This window comes from Martes martes (genome assembly GCF_963455335.1).
Source record: "Martes martes genome assembly, chromosome: 7".
Classification (NCBI taxonomy): Eukaryota; Metazoa; Chordata; class Mammalia; order Carnivora; family Mustelidae; genus Martes; species Martes martes.
Window position 1 is genome coordinate 47,311,014 of NC_137894.1, and position 18,245 is coordinate 47,329,258.

Below are 18,245 nucleotides of genomic sequence, written 5' to 3' on the forward strand. Positions count from 1 at the left end.
GAGCCATCCAGACGCCTCGAGCGCTGAGGTCTTGAAAAGGTCAGTTGATACACATGTATGTGGGAGACTCCAAAATTGTGAGTTTGACCAACTCTTCAGTTATTCACTACCTATGCCCAGTGGGAAGGAAGCCTTCCCCAACACAGGCCCTGCTAAAAAAAACAATCATAACACACATTAGCAGACTTTATAAATAAATCATATTTTAATCATCTGGCTTTGTTTAATCCAGAAAATCACGTTCACAGCTTTTTCTAGTCTGTCTTCCCTAACCATGTGACCTGATATAGTTTCTGGAACCCTTCATGTTTTAAGAATATTCTGCCTTTCATTTTGCAACCCCAGAGCCAACTTCCCTTGCATTCTTATCAACAGCTAATGCAGCCACCTCAAAGATGACGGAATGGTGATCAACTATTGTCTCAAAAACCTTCAGAATAGTTAAGAGGAGGGGGAAAAAAAAAAAGGAAAGGGGGGAGAAAGAATCACCAAGCAAGATAACTGCCAATGTTGCCTGAGATGATGGCTCTTCCTGAATGCTCCAATCACTGAAATCTTCCCCTCCTTGGTCAAGGCTGCCCTGGCCCAGGACCTGGAGCGTTCCACTCCTCCCACCATTCCTTCTGCAGAGATTAGCGGGGCACAGAGGGGTCTGAAGCTTGTTTTTGCTGGTGACCTAAGGAGTTCACAGTCCACGCTAAGCCAGGAGTGGCTGTTAGCCTGTTCGCCAGCACCAGCCAGCTGGGGCACCGTGCGCCAGTCTAGAACTGTGGCAATGGCTACCACAGTGAAGGTCAATGGCATACATTCCCAAGTGTCTACACACACAGAAGTAGGGATTTTAATTTGCTATTTTCCCACCCTTCTTTAGGAAACGTTCCCTGTGGGGATCGGCTCCCCCGAAGCTGAGCCCCCACTCCGAGCCCTGCAAGTCACACTGGCCCTCAGAGCTTCACCACCTAACCTCTCACATCTTTTCCCTCCTTCTCCAGCTCACCCACCCTGCAGTGTGACCATGCTGGCAGTGATCTGTTGGGTTCTCAGAGACAAAGAAGGGAAAGTTGCCTTGTTTTGAGGGTATGAAGTGTGACAGCACAGCTCTGATATCTCACGAGCTCTCAGGAAGACAAGTTTCCTCCTGGTAGGACTAATGCAAAAGCCTCTAGATAAGGTCACAGACCGCTTCAATAGCCCAGAACAGGGAATTCCTGAAGTTTCTTTCTCTCTCTTAAACACAACCCCCTCCCCCAGCCCCCATAAGAGCAACCTGGTAGATGGGTTTGTTTATCCCTACCAGAGGACACCTTGGCCTCTTCTATCATTGTCTAAAAATTCACCCTCGATTCTCAGTAGTTTCTGGTGTGAGCTGAGACACTCTTTCACAGGAAACAGGCCAGAGACATTTTTTAGCACGAGACTGAGCTGAGAGCCACTGACTCCGGGCCCACCTACCCGGTGGCACAAATCAAGTCTGCTGCTTCCTTCCCTACCATCAAAAGCACCAAAGCTCAGGGTGGGCAAGCTCCCTGCAGGCGGAAAATCCAGAAGCCCGAGGAAAGGTGGCACCAGCTCCTGATCCACAGTGACAGAGTGTGACTGCACAGGACACTCTGCGAAGGTGGGCCGGGAACGGCATGGCGGCCTCCTCCTGCAGCTGGGGCAAATCACCCAGGCCTCTGTACTGGGAAAACTGTCACTCCTTGCTGGCGTTACCTTCCTCACTCCCTTCCACTATACTGAGGGAGAAAAGCTTCACTACCCCCTACTAAAAACTAAAAGTAAGGCAGCCCTAGAACTACGTCAGGAGGCCAACAGATGCTGGGAAGTCCGGCCAAACAGAACTGGGTGCAGCAGGGAAGAGTCTGAGGCAGTCAAACCCTAGCGCGGGCGACTTAGTGTTCTTCATCAGAGGAAAGGCCTTCAATTTCATCTCTGTCTCCCCCAATTGCCATCCAGAAGGCTTTGGCCACCTGTGAAGAGAAGCATGCAGCACATTTTAGGCAAGAGCTACCCTGCAGCTTGGTTCATGAGTCAGTCAATACGCTGAACTGATCAAGGCCTAACGCTCTACACCCTGCCCTCCAGCCCTCCAGCCCTCGGTAGCCAAACCCTTGGAGACCCTGACCTGGGATTTCCACTTCTAGAAATTTACACCAAGGATGAAATCAGAGTGACATACAAAGGTGATGGTGTGTAAGATTATGCACAGCTTCTCTACTTATAGAAGCAAAAAAACGCACATGACCTAAATGTCCAAAAAGGAAATGGATAAATAAATGAGGGCACATTCATACAATGAAATACCATAAACCACATACATTTCCTGCCAAGAACATGTGTCGCGTTGGTAATAACAAAACAGAACAAAACAAAACGACTAAGGGTTTTCCAGCCCAACAATTAGGAAGGCAAACATCCTGAGTCTCAATGAAAGTTCCATGTCACTCAACATTTGAAAAATCTTGGTTTGACTACAGCAATTATATTACTACTGTGTAAACATTCAATTCGTTTCAAGCTACCATCCAACGAAAAGTTCACACTGAGACATCTAGAAGTCAATGAGTGGGATACCTAATTCTAACAGCACCAGACGTTCTCATAGATACTCAATAAATACGTGGCTGGTTGTCTCACCTTTTCTGCATGCAACTTTCTTTGCTCGTGAGGAAGCGTCGCAGCCTTGTCTAGGGGGAAAACAGATCTTAAGAAATTCGCTTAATAGCACAGGAGAGTCTGGAGTGTACGGATGTTCTAACGCTAGAAGATGGGAGATGGGTTTCAAAGACAAATGCTTATGGTGCAGTCATTACAGCTGTTAGGGAGTTTAAGTCTTCCCAATTTTCCACATGGGGATGATGTGAGTAAACTGGCAGGGATCTTACTGATTCCAGGTTAATGAGACACACTGAAAGAAACCGAGAGAGGCAAGAAAAGAAGGGAAAGTAAGAGGAGAGAGAGTGAAGAAAGAGGAAAACTTTCCCCAGGGGGATTTCTACCAACAGAGGATGGCACAGTCCCCCAGTCACCAGGTGTCTCCAGGCAGCTGAGACCAGAGCATGGAATCCAATCAGTGGTTACAAAACAAAATCCTACCATATAAAATAGAGGAGTGCCAGAAGAGGAACGACGTGTTAGACATGATGGAGCCAATTACCTTTCATTTCCTTTAACTTTGAAAACAGTCTTTCAAAATTCTCCAAATCTCCTCCACCAGTGGTAAGACTGGCTAATTCTTGAATATCCAGATCTAACATGGGATCTGAAAAAAGGATTTGTCGTGTTATTTGCCCGAAATGACTTCTATGTGTGCTAAATACACAGTCCTACAGCAATTGATCTTAGCTTTGATGGGAGTCATCACTGAATGAGTACTGCATGGGTCCCCGCTTTTCTGCGTGTGGTGCTCCCCCTGTTCGGCTGCTAGTGGGCCTCCACAAATGAAGAGTAAACTTATTTTACCCTTACAACATTACACTGAGGCAAAGAACTTCGTTTCATCTTGGAGATAAGAAATGTAGAGCCGTGAGTTGAAGTGACTTGCTCAAGGTCACAGCTGGTGTGAATGCAACAGATTTACACTTAGGTGTTTCCAACTCTAAAGGCCACCCTCTCCACTGAGGTGTACCAATCAACAATAGATGTCTGGAATTTATACCATATTTTCCTGTACAACAAATATTTTCCCATTACGGACAGCCACTATATAAGGTGGTTAGGGCAGTAATCGATGCCTGTGATTTACACATGAAGAAGCTGGCTTTAAAAATGAACCCTTCTAAAATTATAGCTACTCAGCAGGGAAGCCAATGCCTACCTATTTCCTTACTACAAATCCTTTATTATTTCTATTACAGCCTGTTATCTCTTTACACAACTTGTCTTTAATCAGCATTCTTACTCACTCTCCATTCCATGGCAAGCATCTCTAGAAGTCTTTCCTAGCCAGCCCAGCTCACAGGTCTCCTTCCCTCAAATTCATCCCATACTTTTTAGAGAGAGGGAGAGAGTGCGTGTGAGCCGGGGGACAGGGAATGGGGGAGGGGGAGATAGAATCCTCAAGCAGACTCCTTGCGGAGCGTAGAGCCCAGCTGGGGCGGGGGCTCAATCCCACGACCCCAAGATCATGACCTGAGCCAAACTCAACAGTTGGATGCTTCATCAATTGACCCATCCAGGGGCCCCATGATTCCATTTCATTTCTGTGACAGATTCATGAGGAAAAATTTTATTTTATAGAAAGGGAAACTAGGGCCAGTAGAGAGGCTAAATAACTCATTCAAGGTCATCTCACCGTTACTGACAGAGCCATGATTTGAACCCAGTTGTCAGGGACTCCAAGTCCACGACTGTGAGCATTATACTGCAAGGCCCATCTCTACAGTTTTAAGGTATAAGCTGCTTGAAGACAAGGACAGCTTCTAATTCTCCACATCAACTATAATGCCATACAGATAATCTGGTGTTAAGAATGCACTTTAGCTCATAAATTTGCTTTGGTTCAGGGGAAGTTTCATGTAGGCAGCTGATGCACAGGGCTGGAGGTTAAGAATCTGTGATTTATCTACGCATACATCGTAGCTGGACATGCACAGAATCACTCCATGCTTAAATATGGATTTGGCAGAGGAGTTTAGATGGAGTACCGAGGAATGGCAATCTTGAGAGGCCGGATGAAAGAGGGTCATCTAACAGAGAAAGGAAAAGAACAGCCAGAGAAGTCAGAAGAAAACCAGGAGAACTATCAGGTGAGCAAGAGAAAATGTTTCAAAAAGGAACTGATCCATAATACTGAAAGCTGCCAAAAGGTCAAGACAAGGACTGGGAAATACCTATTACCTTTAGTGGTCTGGAGGTCGCTGGTGAACTGTTTTAGTAGCAAATGGGGCAAAAACTAGGTGGGAGTGAGCTAAAGAGTATGGGAGGTGAGGGATGGAAAGAAGTTCTCCCTCCAATAAAGAAAGGAGGAAGATGTGGGATTGCCAAGTGTTTTATCCCTGTTGGCTTGGTTTTTACCCTTTTTTTTTTTTTTTAATTTTGAAACAATTTTAGTATTACAAAAAAGTTGCAAAAATAGTAGGGTTCCACCTTCATCCCCTAGCGTTAACCTTTTATCTAGCCAAAGTACAACACGGGTTGAGAAGTTAATAATGGTACAGTGCTATTAACCAAACTATAGACTTCATTCCACCTTCGTCACTTTTCTCCCTAGCATCCTGTTTCAGAAGCTTACACAGAATTCGGCTACGATATCTCTGTAGTCTTTTTCAATGTGTGACCATTCCTTATAGTCTTTCCTCGTCTGTTGGCTTTGACACTTCTGAAGAGTACTCGTCAGTGATTTTGTAGACAGTCCCTCAGTATGGGTTTGTCGGATGTTTTCCTAGGAGACAGAGGTCACACACGTCTGGCACGGAGACCACAGGCGTGATGAGTCCTTCTGGTGCCCCTAGCAGGGGGCACAGGATGTTAGCACGCCTTACTGCTGGTAAGCTTCACCACCACTGAAAGGCTACCTGCCGGGTTTCTCCAGGGCAAAGTTACTATCTTCCTTTTTGTATTAAGTAAATACCTTGGGAGACCTACTTTAGAAGATGTAGATGTCACATTTCTTCGCCAACTTTCATCTACTAATTCTCACATCCATCGGTGGATCCTGATCGTGGCTGACAAGGATTTTCCTTTCCCTCATTCCTTCCATGTGTATTAATTAGAATTCTTCTGCAAGGAAGAGCCGCCCTTTCTTGCCCAGTTATTTCTTATATTAGTCTGGATTTACAGATATTTATTTTGTTCTATGGGTTGCAGCCCAATACTAAATTCGATCTCGCTGGCCACACTGCTCCAGCGTGTGCCACTGGAAGCTCTCTCCAAGGTTGGCTTGGTGCCCCTTCAACATGCTCCCACCCCTTCTGTCAGTACTTCCTTATTTTCTGGCCCCAGGAGATGGCTCTAGGTTCAGCATCCTGCATTCTTCCTGCCCCGGACCAAGAATCAATCACTTCTCCAAGTGCCCCTGGATCCTTTTATTGGCAAAAGGTATTTAAAAAGCAAGATCTGAATGCTAAGGGTGTCAACGGCTATTGGGAGTGAGTGCTTCCAGGCCCTCTCAGTGGAAATAGGTAGGAAACACACACACACACACACACACACACGCATACTAACATGCACACGCATATCTCTGTTTATTGCTCTATTGCTCTAACTGTAAGTATGTCATCATGCTAATACCTTGAGTTCCAGCCCAGAACCAAGGGTTCATCCCAGCTTTTTCCTTTCCTTAGATTTGGCTTCTTTCTCAGACAATGAGAAACCTAGCTCTCATTCTCTATATTTTCTGATTTTTTCAACCCTGATATATATAAAATATACATAATTTCAGCATTTCTAAACCATACCCCTATGACATTCAAATGTATTAAACAGAGTTCACTATTTCTGTTTCACTGTTTCTGTTTGGGGCCTCCTGGTATCCGGTCAGAATGCTATTTCCCCAAGTTATTTAGGTTAGTGTGGTTACTGGTTTGTTTTCATGGCAGAGACTTTAGTGGGTCTAAAGCCAGTAGGAGGGACCCAAGTGAGAAGACAAGGTTGAACATACTAAAGAGAAAAGAGATTATATGTAATTTTTCCTTCTTAATATGTGTCTATTACCAAACACTTAAGTTTTCTACATGGACTCTCTTCTAATCCGAAATAGAGTTTTGCAAACCCTGCATGTTGGGCCCTCTGTGGCATAAAAAGAAAGCAGAGATGTCAGTAGTTTCCCAATAAAAGGACATTTACAGTTACTGTCAACTACATTTCTTGGCTTTTGGACGTCAGAATGGATTCTAGTCTCAGTTCTGGGACCTCCTTGTTAGATGCCCTTGGACAAGTTCTTAAACTGCTCTGGGCCTCAGCTCCGTCTCCATAAGATAACGTCTCTGCCAAACTTCATTACCAAACATGAGAAAGTAGATCTAAAAGAACTTTCAAAGGATGTGAAAGGGCTTATAAAGTTATATTATTCTTATTACCATCAATTCTGCCAACTGTTAAATACTATGAAAAAAAAACTGGAATATGGAGATATAAAGCTGTTTCACCACCTGGTTCTGTCTGTCTCCCTTTAGATGATCTGAATCAAGATCCTGCTACAAGAATCAGAGAAAATGGTACCCACAGACTGCTTCTGTGGTTATTCTCCCTCCTTTTCTGATAGCCATCCACAAGGCTCACATTCACTTGGGGTACACTATCAATTTTCTTCCCTTGTTCATGTTTCAAGTCAATTTCCCCCCAGATGATTTATGCTCCATACCTCTTCCAAGTTCCACAGAGCAGTCTCCTGGCAGCCAAAGGAGGAACTTACCCACGACACTATCAGCCTGAGTGTCTGTTGTGTTAGATGCACCGCCCCAATGATCCAAGAGAGATTCAGTCCTCGCTGCTGCTGGCAAATGGGGCTGCTGTTGAGGAAAATACACACAAGCACTAATTTAATAGTAGGCTATTTCAGAACTAAAGCCAGAAAGACTCACACTTCCCCTCCCTGGTTGGCTTTAGAGAAGCAGTAACAGAAGCTAGAGACAAGGAGAGATGGAAGAAGGAGCAATGTCACATTAAAAAAATAAATAAGAGGCTAAAAATTCACTAACTCAGGAGTATTTTCCCTTCAGCAAAAACCATAAAGTATTATGATTCTGCTGTTGGCTACTAAAACATGTCTTTTGTTGCTTTAAGAGCCATGTTTTATTCAAAATGTGAAAATGGACATGAGCATATCACAAAGTGCTCAAGACTGATGAAAAAGATGCCTGGGGAGACAATACAGCAGTCTGCTGTGCAGTTTGCTCTTGGTTCCAGCATGCTGACCAAGGCACACTTGAACCCAAATCCTTGAGGACACAGGGTTGAAGTCAGACGATGAAGCCCACTGAAGGCAGGGACCCTGCCTCAGATTGGTACACGACTTCGGACATAGGATTACTGACAAAGAACCATCGATTCTATTTTATAAAGATCGGGAGGCAACTTTATGTCTCAAGGAAATCCTAGCACGTTTTTTAAAGCCTCTAGCAAAACCAAACCAAACCAAAACAAAAACCCCATGGAACAGCCCAAACTGTAAACATCTTGAAAGGGCTTATTGCTTTAATGCTGAACCAGCCTTCTCTCAACACGTACCAGGCACAAGAGGACTGTTTTAGGTTCTCTTTTTACTCTTGGTTTACTATTGTCTGCTGCCTCTTAAATGGAAAGGAAAAAATGACAATGGTATAAAGACTTAAAACGACAATGAGAAATTAAAACCAAAGCTCTGAAAGGATCCAGGAAGAATCTTTACCTCTGAGGAACACATCTCTGCTGACCCAATGCTATGGTTTGCTCCAGCCAATGAGCTAAGAAGGCTAAAGCCTTGGTTCCTATCTGAAAAGAAAACAATACAATCACTGAAATTTGTTATTTACTTTTAAAATGTTAAAATGACCGTGATGAAGAAACAAAGAGTGGCTATTGCCTCATTATAAAAGTTTTAACTATAGAAACTGTTACTGTTGGACGACATCAGGAATGTATAGGTCCTACTCATGCTTGCATTTTCTTTATAATAATTATATGAAAATACGAATTTTTGTGAATAAACTTCTTAAAAAATAAAAAAAAATAGTCACCAACAATTACCATACTCTTTCAAATCTGAATAACTTAAAACTCAGACAGGGATCTGGGTCTAATATAATGGCAGGGCCATTACAACAAACAAGACCACTTGGTGGTTCTTTTGCAAAGGTTAAGAGCATCCATTTTTTTTTTTTAACTTTATTTATTTGAGAGAGAGAGAGCAAGAACATGAGCCAAAGGGGAGGGGAAGACAGAGGGCGAGGGAGAAGCAGACCTGCAACTGAGCAAGAAGCCCAACGTGGGGCTCGATCACAGGACACTGGGATCATGACCTGAGCCGAAGGCAGATGCTTAACCAGCTGAGCCACACAGGCGCCCTTAACAGCACTTATGTTTCAACAGTCACTATGAACCAATATTCTGGTGTTTTAAACAATATTTTAAATGTCCAGAAACATTTTTAAAAATTCAACACAAAGGCATATTTTTTAGGGGAAAAGGAACATGCAGCCAGACTCTCTGAGGCAGATGCCAAGGAAGCTGAACTTTCATTTTATTTTTTGTTTTCAAGTTGATTTATTTATTTTTAGTAATCTCTACACTCACAAACCTAGGATCAAGAGTCAACCCCAAGATCAAGAGAGGCATGCTCATCAAACAAAAAGAAATAAAAGGCATCCAAATCAGCAAAGAAGTCAAACTTTCACTCTTCAAGATGACATGATACTCTACGTAGAAAACCTGAAAGACTCCACAAAAAAATTGCTAGAATGGATACAGGAATTCAGCAAAGTCACAGGATACAAAATCAATGCACAGAAGTCAGTTGCATTTCTATACACTAACAATGAAGCAGAGGAAAGAGAAATCAAGGAATTGATCCCATTTATAATTGTACCAAAACCCAAAATATACCTTAGAATAAACCTAACCAAAGAGGTAAAGGAGATATACTCAGAAAAATATAGAACACTTATGAAAGAAATTGAGGAAGACAAAGAAATGGAAAAACACTCCATTCTCATGGGTTGGAAGAACTAATATTGTTAAAATTTCTATGCTACCTAGAGCAGTCTACACATTCAATGCAATCCCTATCAAAATACTTGTCAGCATTTTTCACAGAGCTGGAACAAACAATCCTAAAATTTGTATGGAACCAGAAAAGACCCAAATAGCCAAAGTAACACTGAAAAAGAAAACCAAAGCTGGAGGTATCACAATTCCAGACTTCAAGCTGTATTACAGAGCTGTGATCATCAAGACAGTATGGAACTGTCACAAAAAGTGACACAGATCAATGGAACAGAACAGAGAACCCAGAAATGGACCCTCAACTCTACGATCAACTAATCTTCAACAAAGCAGGAAAGAATGTCCAATGGAAAAAAGACAGTCTCTTCAACAAATGGTGGTGGAAAAATTGGACAGCCACATGCAGAAGAATGAAACTGGACCACTTTCTTATACCACACACAAAAATAGACTCAAAGTGGATGAAAGACCTAAATGTGAGTCAAGAACCCAACAAAATCCTTGAGGAGAATACAGGCAGCAGCCTCTTCCACGTCAGCCGCAGCAACTTCTTGTTAGACACGTCTCCAAAGGCAAGGGAAACAAAAGCAAAAATTAGCAACTATTAGGACTTCATCAGGATAAAAAGCTTTTGCACAGCAAAGGAAACAGTCAACAAAAGTAAAAGACAACAGACAGAATGGGAGAAGATATTTGCAAATGTCTTATCAGATAAAGGGCTAGTATTCAAAATCTATTAAGAACCTAATCAAACTCAATTCCCAAACAAATAATCCAATCAAGAAATGGGCAGACGACATGAACAAACATTTCTCCAAAGAAGACATGCAAATGGCCAAAAGACACATGAAAAACGTGCTCAACATCACTCCGCACCAGGGAAATACAAATCAAAACCACCATAAGATACCACCTCACACAGGTCAGAATGGCTGAAATTAACAAGTTAGGAAACAACAGATGTTGGTGAGGATATGGAGAAAGGGGAACCCTCTTACAGTGTTGATGGGTACAGTCACCCCGGAAAACAGTATGAAGGTTCCTCAAAAAGGTCAAAAATGGAGCTACCCTACAACCCAGCAATTGCACTACTAGGTATTTATCCAAAGGACCCAAACATAGTGATTTGAAGGGGCACAGGCACCTCAGTATTTATAGCAGCAACGTCCACAGTCACCAAAATATGGAGAGCCCAGATGTCCATCAACAGATGAATGGATAAAGATAGATCTCTCTTTCTCTCTCACTCTCTCTTTCTCTCTCTCTCTCTCTCTCTCTCTCTCTCTCTCACACACACACACACACACACACACACACACACACACACACACGGAATACTACTCAGCCATCAAAAAGAATGAAATCTGCCATTTGCAACAAGGTGGATAAAACTGGAGGATATCATGCTAAGCAAAATGAGTCAGAGAACGACAAATGCCATATGATTAAACTCATGTGGAATTTAGGAAACAAAACAGATGAACATAGAGGAAGGGAAAGAAAAATAAGATGAAAACAGAGAGGGAGGCAAACTATAAGAGACTCTTAACTATAGGAAACTGAGGGTTCTGGGGTGGGGGGTGGAGGGATGGGGTAACTGGTTGATGGATCTTAAGGAGGGCATGTGATGGAATGAGCACCAGGTGATGTATGCAACTGATGAATCACTGAACTCTACCTCTGAAACCAGTAATAGACTATATGTTAACTGAATTGAATTTAAATAAAAAAATTTTTAAAAAACCACTTCTAACTTCACTAAAGATATTATTAGTTGGGGGGTATGCTCTTCGGACTGAGCCAGCCAGGTGCCCTGGAAGTCGAACTTTTAGCAAGTATTCCGAAAGAATCTTAGGATCAGGGAAGTTTGGGGGAAAAAAAAAATCACTGCCTTAGAGTAGAATGTGAAACCCACTCTCCAAGAGTCTAATGGTATACGAGTCAAAGAACGTCTCTCAAAAAGACAACTTCCCTCCCCTTGTCTTTCCTCTCTCCCTCTCTTCCCTGAACCCATTCTCAGCTCTTTAAACCACCTATAATTTCTGGTGTCCTCTCCCCTCTCAGGTAAAACCTCTTGTCACACAGTCACACAAAGGTAGTAGAAAAAGAGAAACACTTGCGGTCTCCGTCCTCCTTCAAGATTTGTCTTGCTGCGCAGAGGCTGGCAGCTTTCTCCAGCCTGACCTCTTAGCACATAGGCAGCTGTGCGTGCGAACCCCTGCTTTTCTCACGCCACACTCCAACAGCAACAGCAGGGTCAATGGTGTCCCGGTACCCCTGGGGCCCCTTTCATCTCCTCATCCAACTTGCTCACTCTACCAGGAACGTTCCAGACCAAATGCTTGGGTGCGCCCATCCAAGGACCAAGCCCTAAGGTGTCATCAAGGTAGGCAGCAGAGGCTCAGAGGCCAAGAGAAGTAGGTCCACGTGGTGTCTCACACTGATGGCTGGCTGTACAGAGGCTCAGGATGTTTATTTAAACGTCAGCATAATTCCTTCTTTTTGGCCAGTGTGCTAATTTTAAAGCGGTTGTACCCAGTTCAATACTCCGATAGGGATTTTCCACATCATGAGAGCTCTTATACTCGCGGCTCTCTGTATGAAGGGCATTATCTGAATCACAGAGTCCTGCTGTAAGAAAGCCCTCACTTCTATTACTGGAAAAGCGTTGGGCTTGGGATAATTTTCAAATCCAATTCATAAATCTCTCCATATTCCAATTCTGCACCTTATGTTTTTCCTCCGTCAGGCATTACCTAAGCTTGGCAGGCCAAGTTGCAATCTGGGAAGAATAATGTAATATTGTGTCAGTTTAGACAAGTCATTAGATCAAAACGGTCTATTTAAAATCCCTTGTTTTTTATAGTGGCTGCTTCCAAGGAGAGATCTGGGATGGATTGGAGTTAGGAGAGCTAGACTCAGCATGGCAGGCCATGAACTTTTGTGTGCCTGTGGACTTCGCTTCCATGTTCATGTGTTTACCTACTCAAAGGGACCTTTTTTAATGTAATGATTATATACTATGTGTATTTAATCAATAAAAAAAGTGAATGCCGCACTTCTAATAATGAATAAGATGATGAAAAAGTCTGAATAGTGGGAAGAGAACTGGGTTACAGGTCAGAAAGCCTGGATTTCACTCCTGGCTCTGCCTACCAGTGTGACAAAGTGGGCAAATTCATCAATCTTTCTGCGTCTCAATTTTCTGCTCTATAAAATAAGAGGGTATTCATGGTTGTTCCAGTCCTTTCTGCTCTAGAAGTCTGTGATTTTATGAAAAGACACTCTTTCACCCTGCTAACAGTAACTTTGAATCAGCTGGACTTTTTAAAAGTTTATTTACTAAATAAAAAAGCCAAGAATCTTAAATTTCCTAGTCCTTTTAAGGTTCACTGATGACTACGAGTTTATAATCAGGTTTCAAGCTAATTATAATAAGCTGGAAGCACTTTTGCTCAGAATTTTCTTATAAACAATGGAGAAACATAGTCAAACTGACAGGCCACTATGTTCTACTGCTTATATTTTAAGGAGGTTAGAAACATGTCAATTTTCATGATTAGAAAAACAATTCATTTTTGTTCACCCAAAGCAGATTGCTTACACATTCATGTGGCTCCAAAAAACTTGGGTGATATTTTATACACCTATGGTTTTAAAGAAACTTTCAATCTTGCCTAGTTTAAAACATATTTAGCAAATTCTGCATGTGTGTGCCCACTGTAAAACTATTCTCATAGGAAAGGATGACATAAAGCTTTTCTTGTTTGCCAGACTTTTCTCCCCAGGACCCAGGGCATGGAAATGTCATCCCTATTAAGAAGAATTTATTCCTTTAGCAGGTAGCTGTTGAAATTGGCTTTAGCATCTCTGGTTTTATTGATGCCACAAAATACTAGATTAGGAAGGAATTAATCTACCTACTGAACTGGTTCTTCTGGATGTTCAGAGCTTCAGAACAGGAAAGTTAAGTGGTATAAAATAAGTTATTCTGGAAGGCACAGCTAAGTGTATTAAACTCTTGTTTTAAAAACATCTGATTCAGTTTCAGACTACTAAATTGGCACCTGCAGAATACTAGACTTTAAAAAGTATGGTATGAAAAAAAATCTACTGGTGCCAGTCAGTAGCACAGAATTCTTCCAGAAGTGTCAGAAACAAAGCTATAGCACTAGAATAAAGATGTGAAGTCCCTTGAGGAGGAGCTCCTGTTTATATATTTATTTTTAAATAAGAAATTTCCAGAAAATTTCATATATATGACACTGTCTGGATATCTTTTTATAAATCTAAAAGCACAGTATTATTATACAAGACATAAAATGCACTTCACATAGCAATTGTGTGAACATTGCATGAGACGCTTGGAGAACTGAAAACCTGGGCCAAAAGGGAAATTTTAGCATAGTGCTAAATATACGAAAGATGCTGCAAAATCTGCTGACAGCTTGAAATGACTCAGACAGAGGCTGCAAGCATTAGCTGAATAGAGAAGTGTTTACTTCAAATGTATACACACGGCTACAGTAGTAAGAACCTCCAGGGCCACACCCCCAACATGTCTTAGATGACCCATTAAATATTTTTTGTCTTCATATTCAGCTTTTATTTCTTTTAAGCAGCAATTATTTGGCATCATCTTAAGAAGTTCGTGTTCCCCATATTTTAAGTTTTCTTTACATCCCTTTTCTCTCCCCACAAAATATTTTCTTTTCTACAATGTGATACACATGACCAAACTTATACCACAACGAAGACAGTTCAACTTACACAGAGAAGCTGTGCCTATTTTTTGAATAGTATTTTTAAATCACACCATACAATTTGCATAAAAACTTATTTTAAGCGCGTACTGCATCAGAACTGATTTCACTAGTATTTGGGAAACAAGCCTACACATTTTTAACGTATTCCGCTTCTGCTTGTCATACTGAAAGGAACCTTTCTGAAATCAGAAAGAATTATTCTCTTTTAAGAAACCAGTGCTTCAAAAGACAAAACTTTGATGTACTGTAGCTGGTGGTAACCCTGGCTTTGAGTCCACAAAAGTGAATCTGTGCTCTCCCTATGACACCTGCTCAAAGTCAAGAACGGTTTCTGACCATGCTTGAAGACAGAACGAGCATGTCCACAAAGTCACCAGACTATGCTTTTCTTCTTTTTCCTGATTGTAAAGCAAAATGTTCATTATGGAAATTTTGGAAAATAGAGAAAAGTATAAAGAAGAAAACGAAATCATGAAACATGCCAATTGATCCTTTGACATATGTCCTCCTGATCTTTTTTTCTTTGCATGCATACACATAAATGTTTTTGATTTTTAAAATTTGTATACACACAAATTCTTAATAAACTGAACTGAACAGCAGAATGAGTTCTGTCTTTCCCATAGTTCCAAAGGAAAGCATTATACTAATTTCATTAATGCCTCCATTGTAGTCCTATCTCCAGAGCCAGAAGCACACTCTTAAAAAATCCTCAAAGTAATGTTTAGAATCAAGTCTTTTTGATTTTGACAATTTTTTTTTTCATTCAGAACTAAGTGTGAGGAATAATAAGAGTAAGGAAACAAGATGTTACCATAAAGAAAAAGATGACTTTTCTTATGTGGTTCGTAAACAGCTCTAAAAAGAATTCCAAAGGAAAACTACCAAAAATGTTTTGCAAGGTGGCTGCAGAAGGAAGCCCTGCCTCCAGGGGGGAAAACCTGAACAGATCTCCCACTTTTTATTTGCTTATGGACAATTTGGAGAGTGATTTTTTTTTAAAAACAAAGTCTAATCACTGGACTCATTTATTCCCTTCCATCTTCTCTAATTGTTCACAATTCCTTCTTCGCCTTGTTCTCTTTACAATACAATCTCTTCCATCAAATCATGCCTTCAACACACACACACGAATAGAAATCTATTTATTTTATTTTTGACCACAACACTGACAGACAAACGTAGGAGATTGTTCAACTCATTCCTTCAGAAGTTCCACAATGTTAGGCATGGAATAAACAAGAGGAGCAACTCAGTCTGACTCAAGGAGTGCAGTTCCACAGAATGTGATGTTGGTAGAATTCTACCCTAACCAGAGATGAGGAAACTGGAATCCAGAGCCATGACACCATTTTCTCAAGATGACCAAGGCAAAGACAAACCCCACTAAAACCCTCTTCATTAACCATTCTTCCTCTTAGTTTGATGTTGTTTTATTTTCTCTTAAAAAAAACTATACTAAAGGCATTACCGTCTACTTTCTCAGGAGAGTAGACTAGGTATCAGGCAGCCACATAAACCTTGTGTTTTGGTACTTATTTCTCGCCACTGCTCTGTACATCAGTCCCAATTCATCCTTAAACTGGAATCTGGGACTTCTACTTTGGTATCTTGTTACCAGTAAATTCAGGAGGATCTGCATTAATAGATGAATAATTCTTTACATTTATAACGGGAACATCGAAAACCATTAAATGAAAAAGTCGTCGTTTCCATGATTAAATTCCACTTAATCCTTACCCACCTGCATCACTAGAGATTAAACTATAATAGATACACTGAAAATAAATTCTCAGGGCTTTTGAAATCCAATCTCTACAATTATTGTTTACCCCTGGGGGGATCAAAGTCACAACTGTAGTATTTGTGCAGTGTAATCCCTCCTTCACTGATTAGTAACAGCAGAAGATCATAAAATCTCCCTTCCTTGCCCTTCACTCAATGGTGGTATTTGTTATAAAAAGGCCACTGAACACCCAAGAGCCACAAGTACAGATTACTCCCCCGCCCCATGGCCCTCACCAGTGCTCAGACAACAAAGCCGGGGGTGGGGACCTCGGGATAACACTATGGGGTAACACTAACTGAAACTTGAAACGAGGACACTGTGTATAATGCTACCTTCCTTTGTTAAACAATAAGTGACAACTTCATCAGAAAAACAAACAACTCATCAGTCTTCTACTACCCAGCTTCTTTTCCCTGCCCTTGAAACCAAGTCTTATTTAACAAGTGCCTCCCAAGTTCCAGGCACAGCACTGAGCATGATACCCAGCCCTTCCAGAGATAACAAAGTACAGTGCAATGAGGCCTTTTAATGTACCAGACAAATGGAAAGAGAAGGCACTCTCATTGGAGACCAGAAAAGGGGTAGGAGGGGTCAACTTTTTTTTTTTTCTGAAGATTTTATTTATTTATTTTACTTGAGAGAAAGAGAGACAGGAAGAGCAGAGGGAGAGAGAGAGAGAGAATTTCAAGCAGACTCCACGCTGAGCATGGAGCCCAACGTGGGGCTCGATCTCACAACCCTGAAATCATGGCCAGAGCTGAAACCAAGTCAGATGCTTAATGGACTGAACCACCAGGTGAGGAGGGGTCAACTTTTAAAACCTGTCACATTTGGCATAAAGTACTGACCCTCAGGTTCTCCGTTCCTGATGCTCATAAAGGGATATTATCAAATTATAAACAAAGATGACCCATATAGTAGGCCCCTACAGCCATGAGCCCCCTCTGACAGGGGCTGAGGGTAACTCAAGCAGGCAGCTGAGATTTTATGCACATCCCTTTTCTTAAGCCACAGCCAGGCTTTAAGGTCGAGGAAATGTGAGGCAAGACATTACAGGAAAGGTTATGCAGTGAGCAAGTTGATAGAGAAATCTAAAAAAAAGCACGGCCCAATTATAAAGGCAGTCCTAACCACCTCATTTCCTGGACCACTGGAAGTCACACCTTTAATGCAAATATTGGAAACTCTAACCTCCCTAGAAGTTTGACCTTTACAATGAATATAGTGGTATCTGGGGATTTCCTCTAAGGAAGAGCTTATAATATATTCTTCACCTCACTGTTTGTCAACCATTTTCATCATGGCCCCTAAGGGAAAAACTTCTGTTTCCTTCTCTACTCATAACCAACACTTCTGACACCAGATGTGTGGGTTTTTCCAAACCACACAACTCTCCAGTTCTCACAGGATGCCAACTGGATGGGTGTCCTACAACTTATAATTCTGACACTAACTGCCTAGAGTTAGCGCAGACCCCTCAGGTGAAGGGCTCAATGCCACAAGGCTGCCCTCCTCCCCCGCCAACGTCAGACACCAACTGCAAGTCTCAGGTTGACACCTGTACTCCAACTGGCTACAAACTGGGAATTTCCACAACCCCTTCCTTAAGTTCAGTAATTTGCTAGAATGGCTCACAGGATTCCAGAACACAGTTTACTTACTAAATTACCAATTTTCAATACAAAAATGTAACTCAGGAACAGCTGGATGAAAGAGAGGCGTGGGGTAATGCATCATGGTGTGTTATTTTCCCAGAGCCTCGGGGTATTCACCAACCTGGAAGGTTGCTCAGAGTTTTGAGGGAGGTTTCATTACACAGGCACAGCTGATTAAATCACGGGCTGTTGGTGCCTAATTCAATCTCCAGCCCCAGGAGTCAGGTGGTGGGGTTCAAGGTCTAACCCTCTCATCACAAGGCTGGTTCCCTTAAAACCAGCCCTCATCTTCAGGGGCTTTCCAAAGTTCACTTCATTAACATAAACTCAGGTGTGGTTGAAAGGGGCTTGTTATTGAATACCAAAAGATGCTCCCTTCATCTTTATAGCTCT

At 41.8% G+C, this 18,245-nt stretch overlaps 1 protein-coding gene across 5 annotated transcripts in view; it reads right to left on the reverse strand.

The window, feature by feature from the left end:
- Window positions 1–183: 183 nt before the first annotated feature.
- The window catches only part of AAGAB (alpha and gamma adaptin binding protein), a 50,830-nt gene continuing 32,768 nt past the window's right edge, over window positions 184–18,245 (reverse strand). For 3 of the 5 annotated variants that reach the window (XM_080808402.1, XM_080808404.1, XM_080808403.1), the window contains exons 6-10: window positions 8,330–8,412; window positions 7,304–7,451; window positions 3,158–3,262; window positions 2,638–2,687; window positions 184–1,970 (exon numbers count right to left, since the gene is read on the reverse strand). In XM_080808402.1, the coding sequence (XP_080664528.1) occupies window positions 1,893–1,970; window positions 2,638–2,687; window positions 3,158–3,262; window positions 7,304–7,451; window positions 8,330–8,412 (464 nt within the window). In that variant the 3' untranslated portion in view covers window positions 184–1,892. The remainder of the gene's footprint in view (window positions 1,971–2,637; window positions 2,688–3,157; window positions 3,263–7,303; window positions 7,452–8,329; window positions 8,413–18,245) is intronic. The other 2 variants (XM_080808406.1, XM_080808405.1) reach the window with 1 other exon arrangement.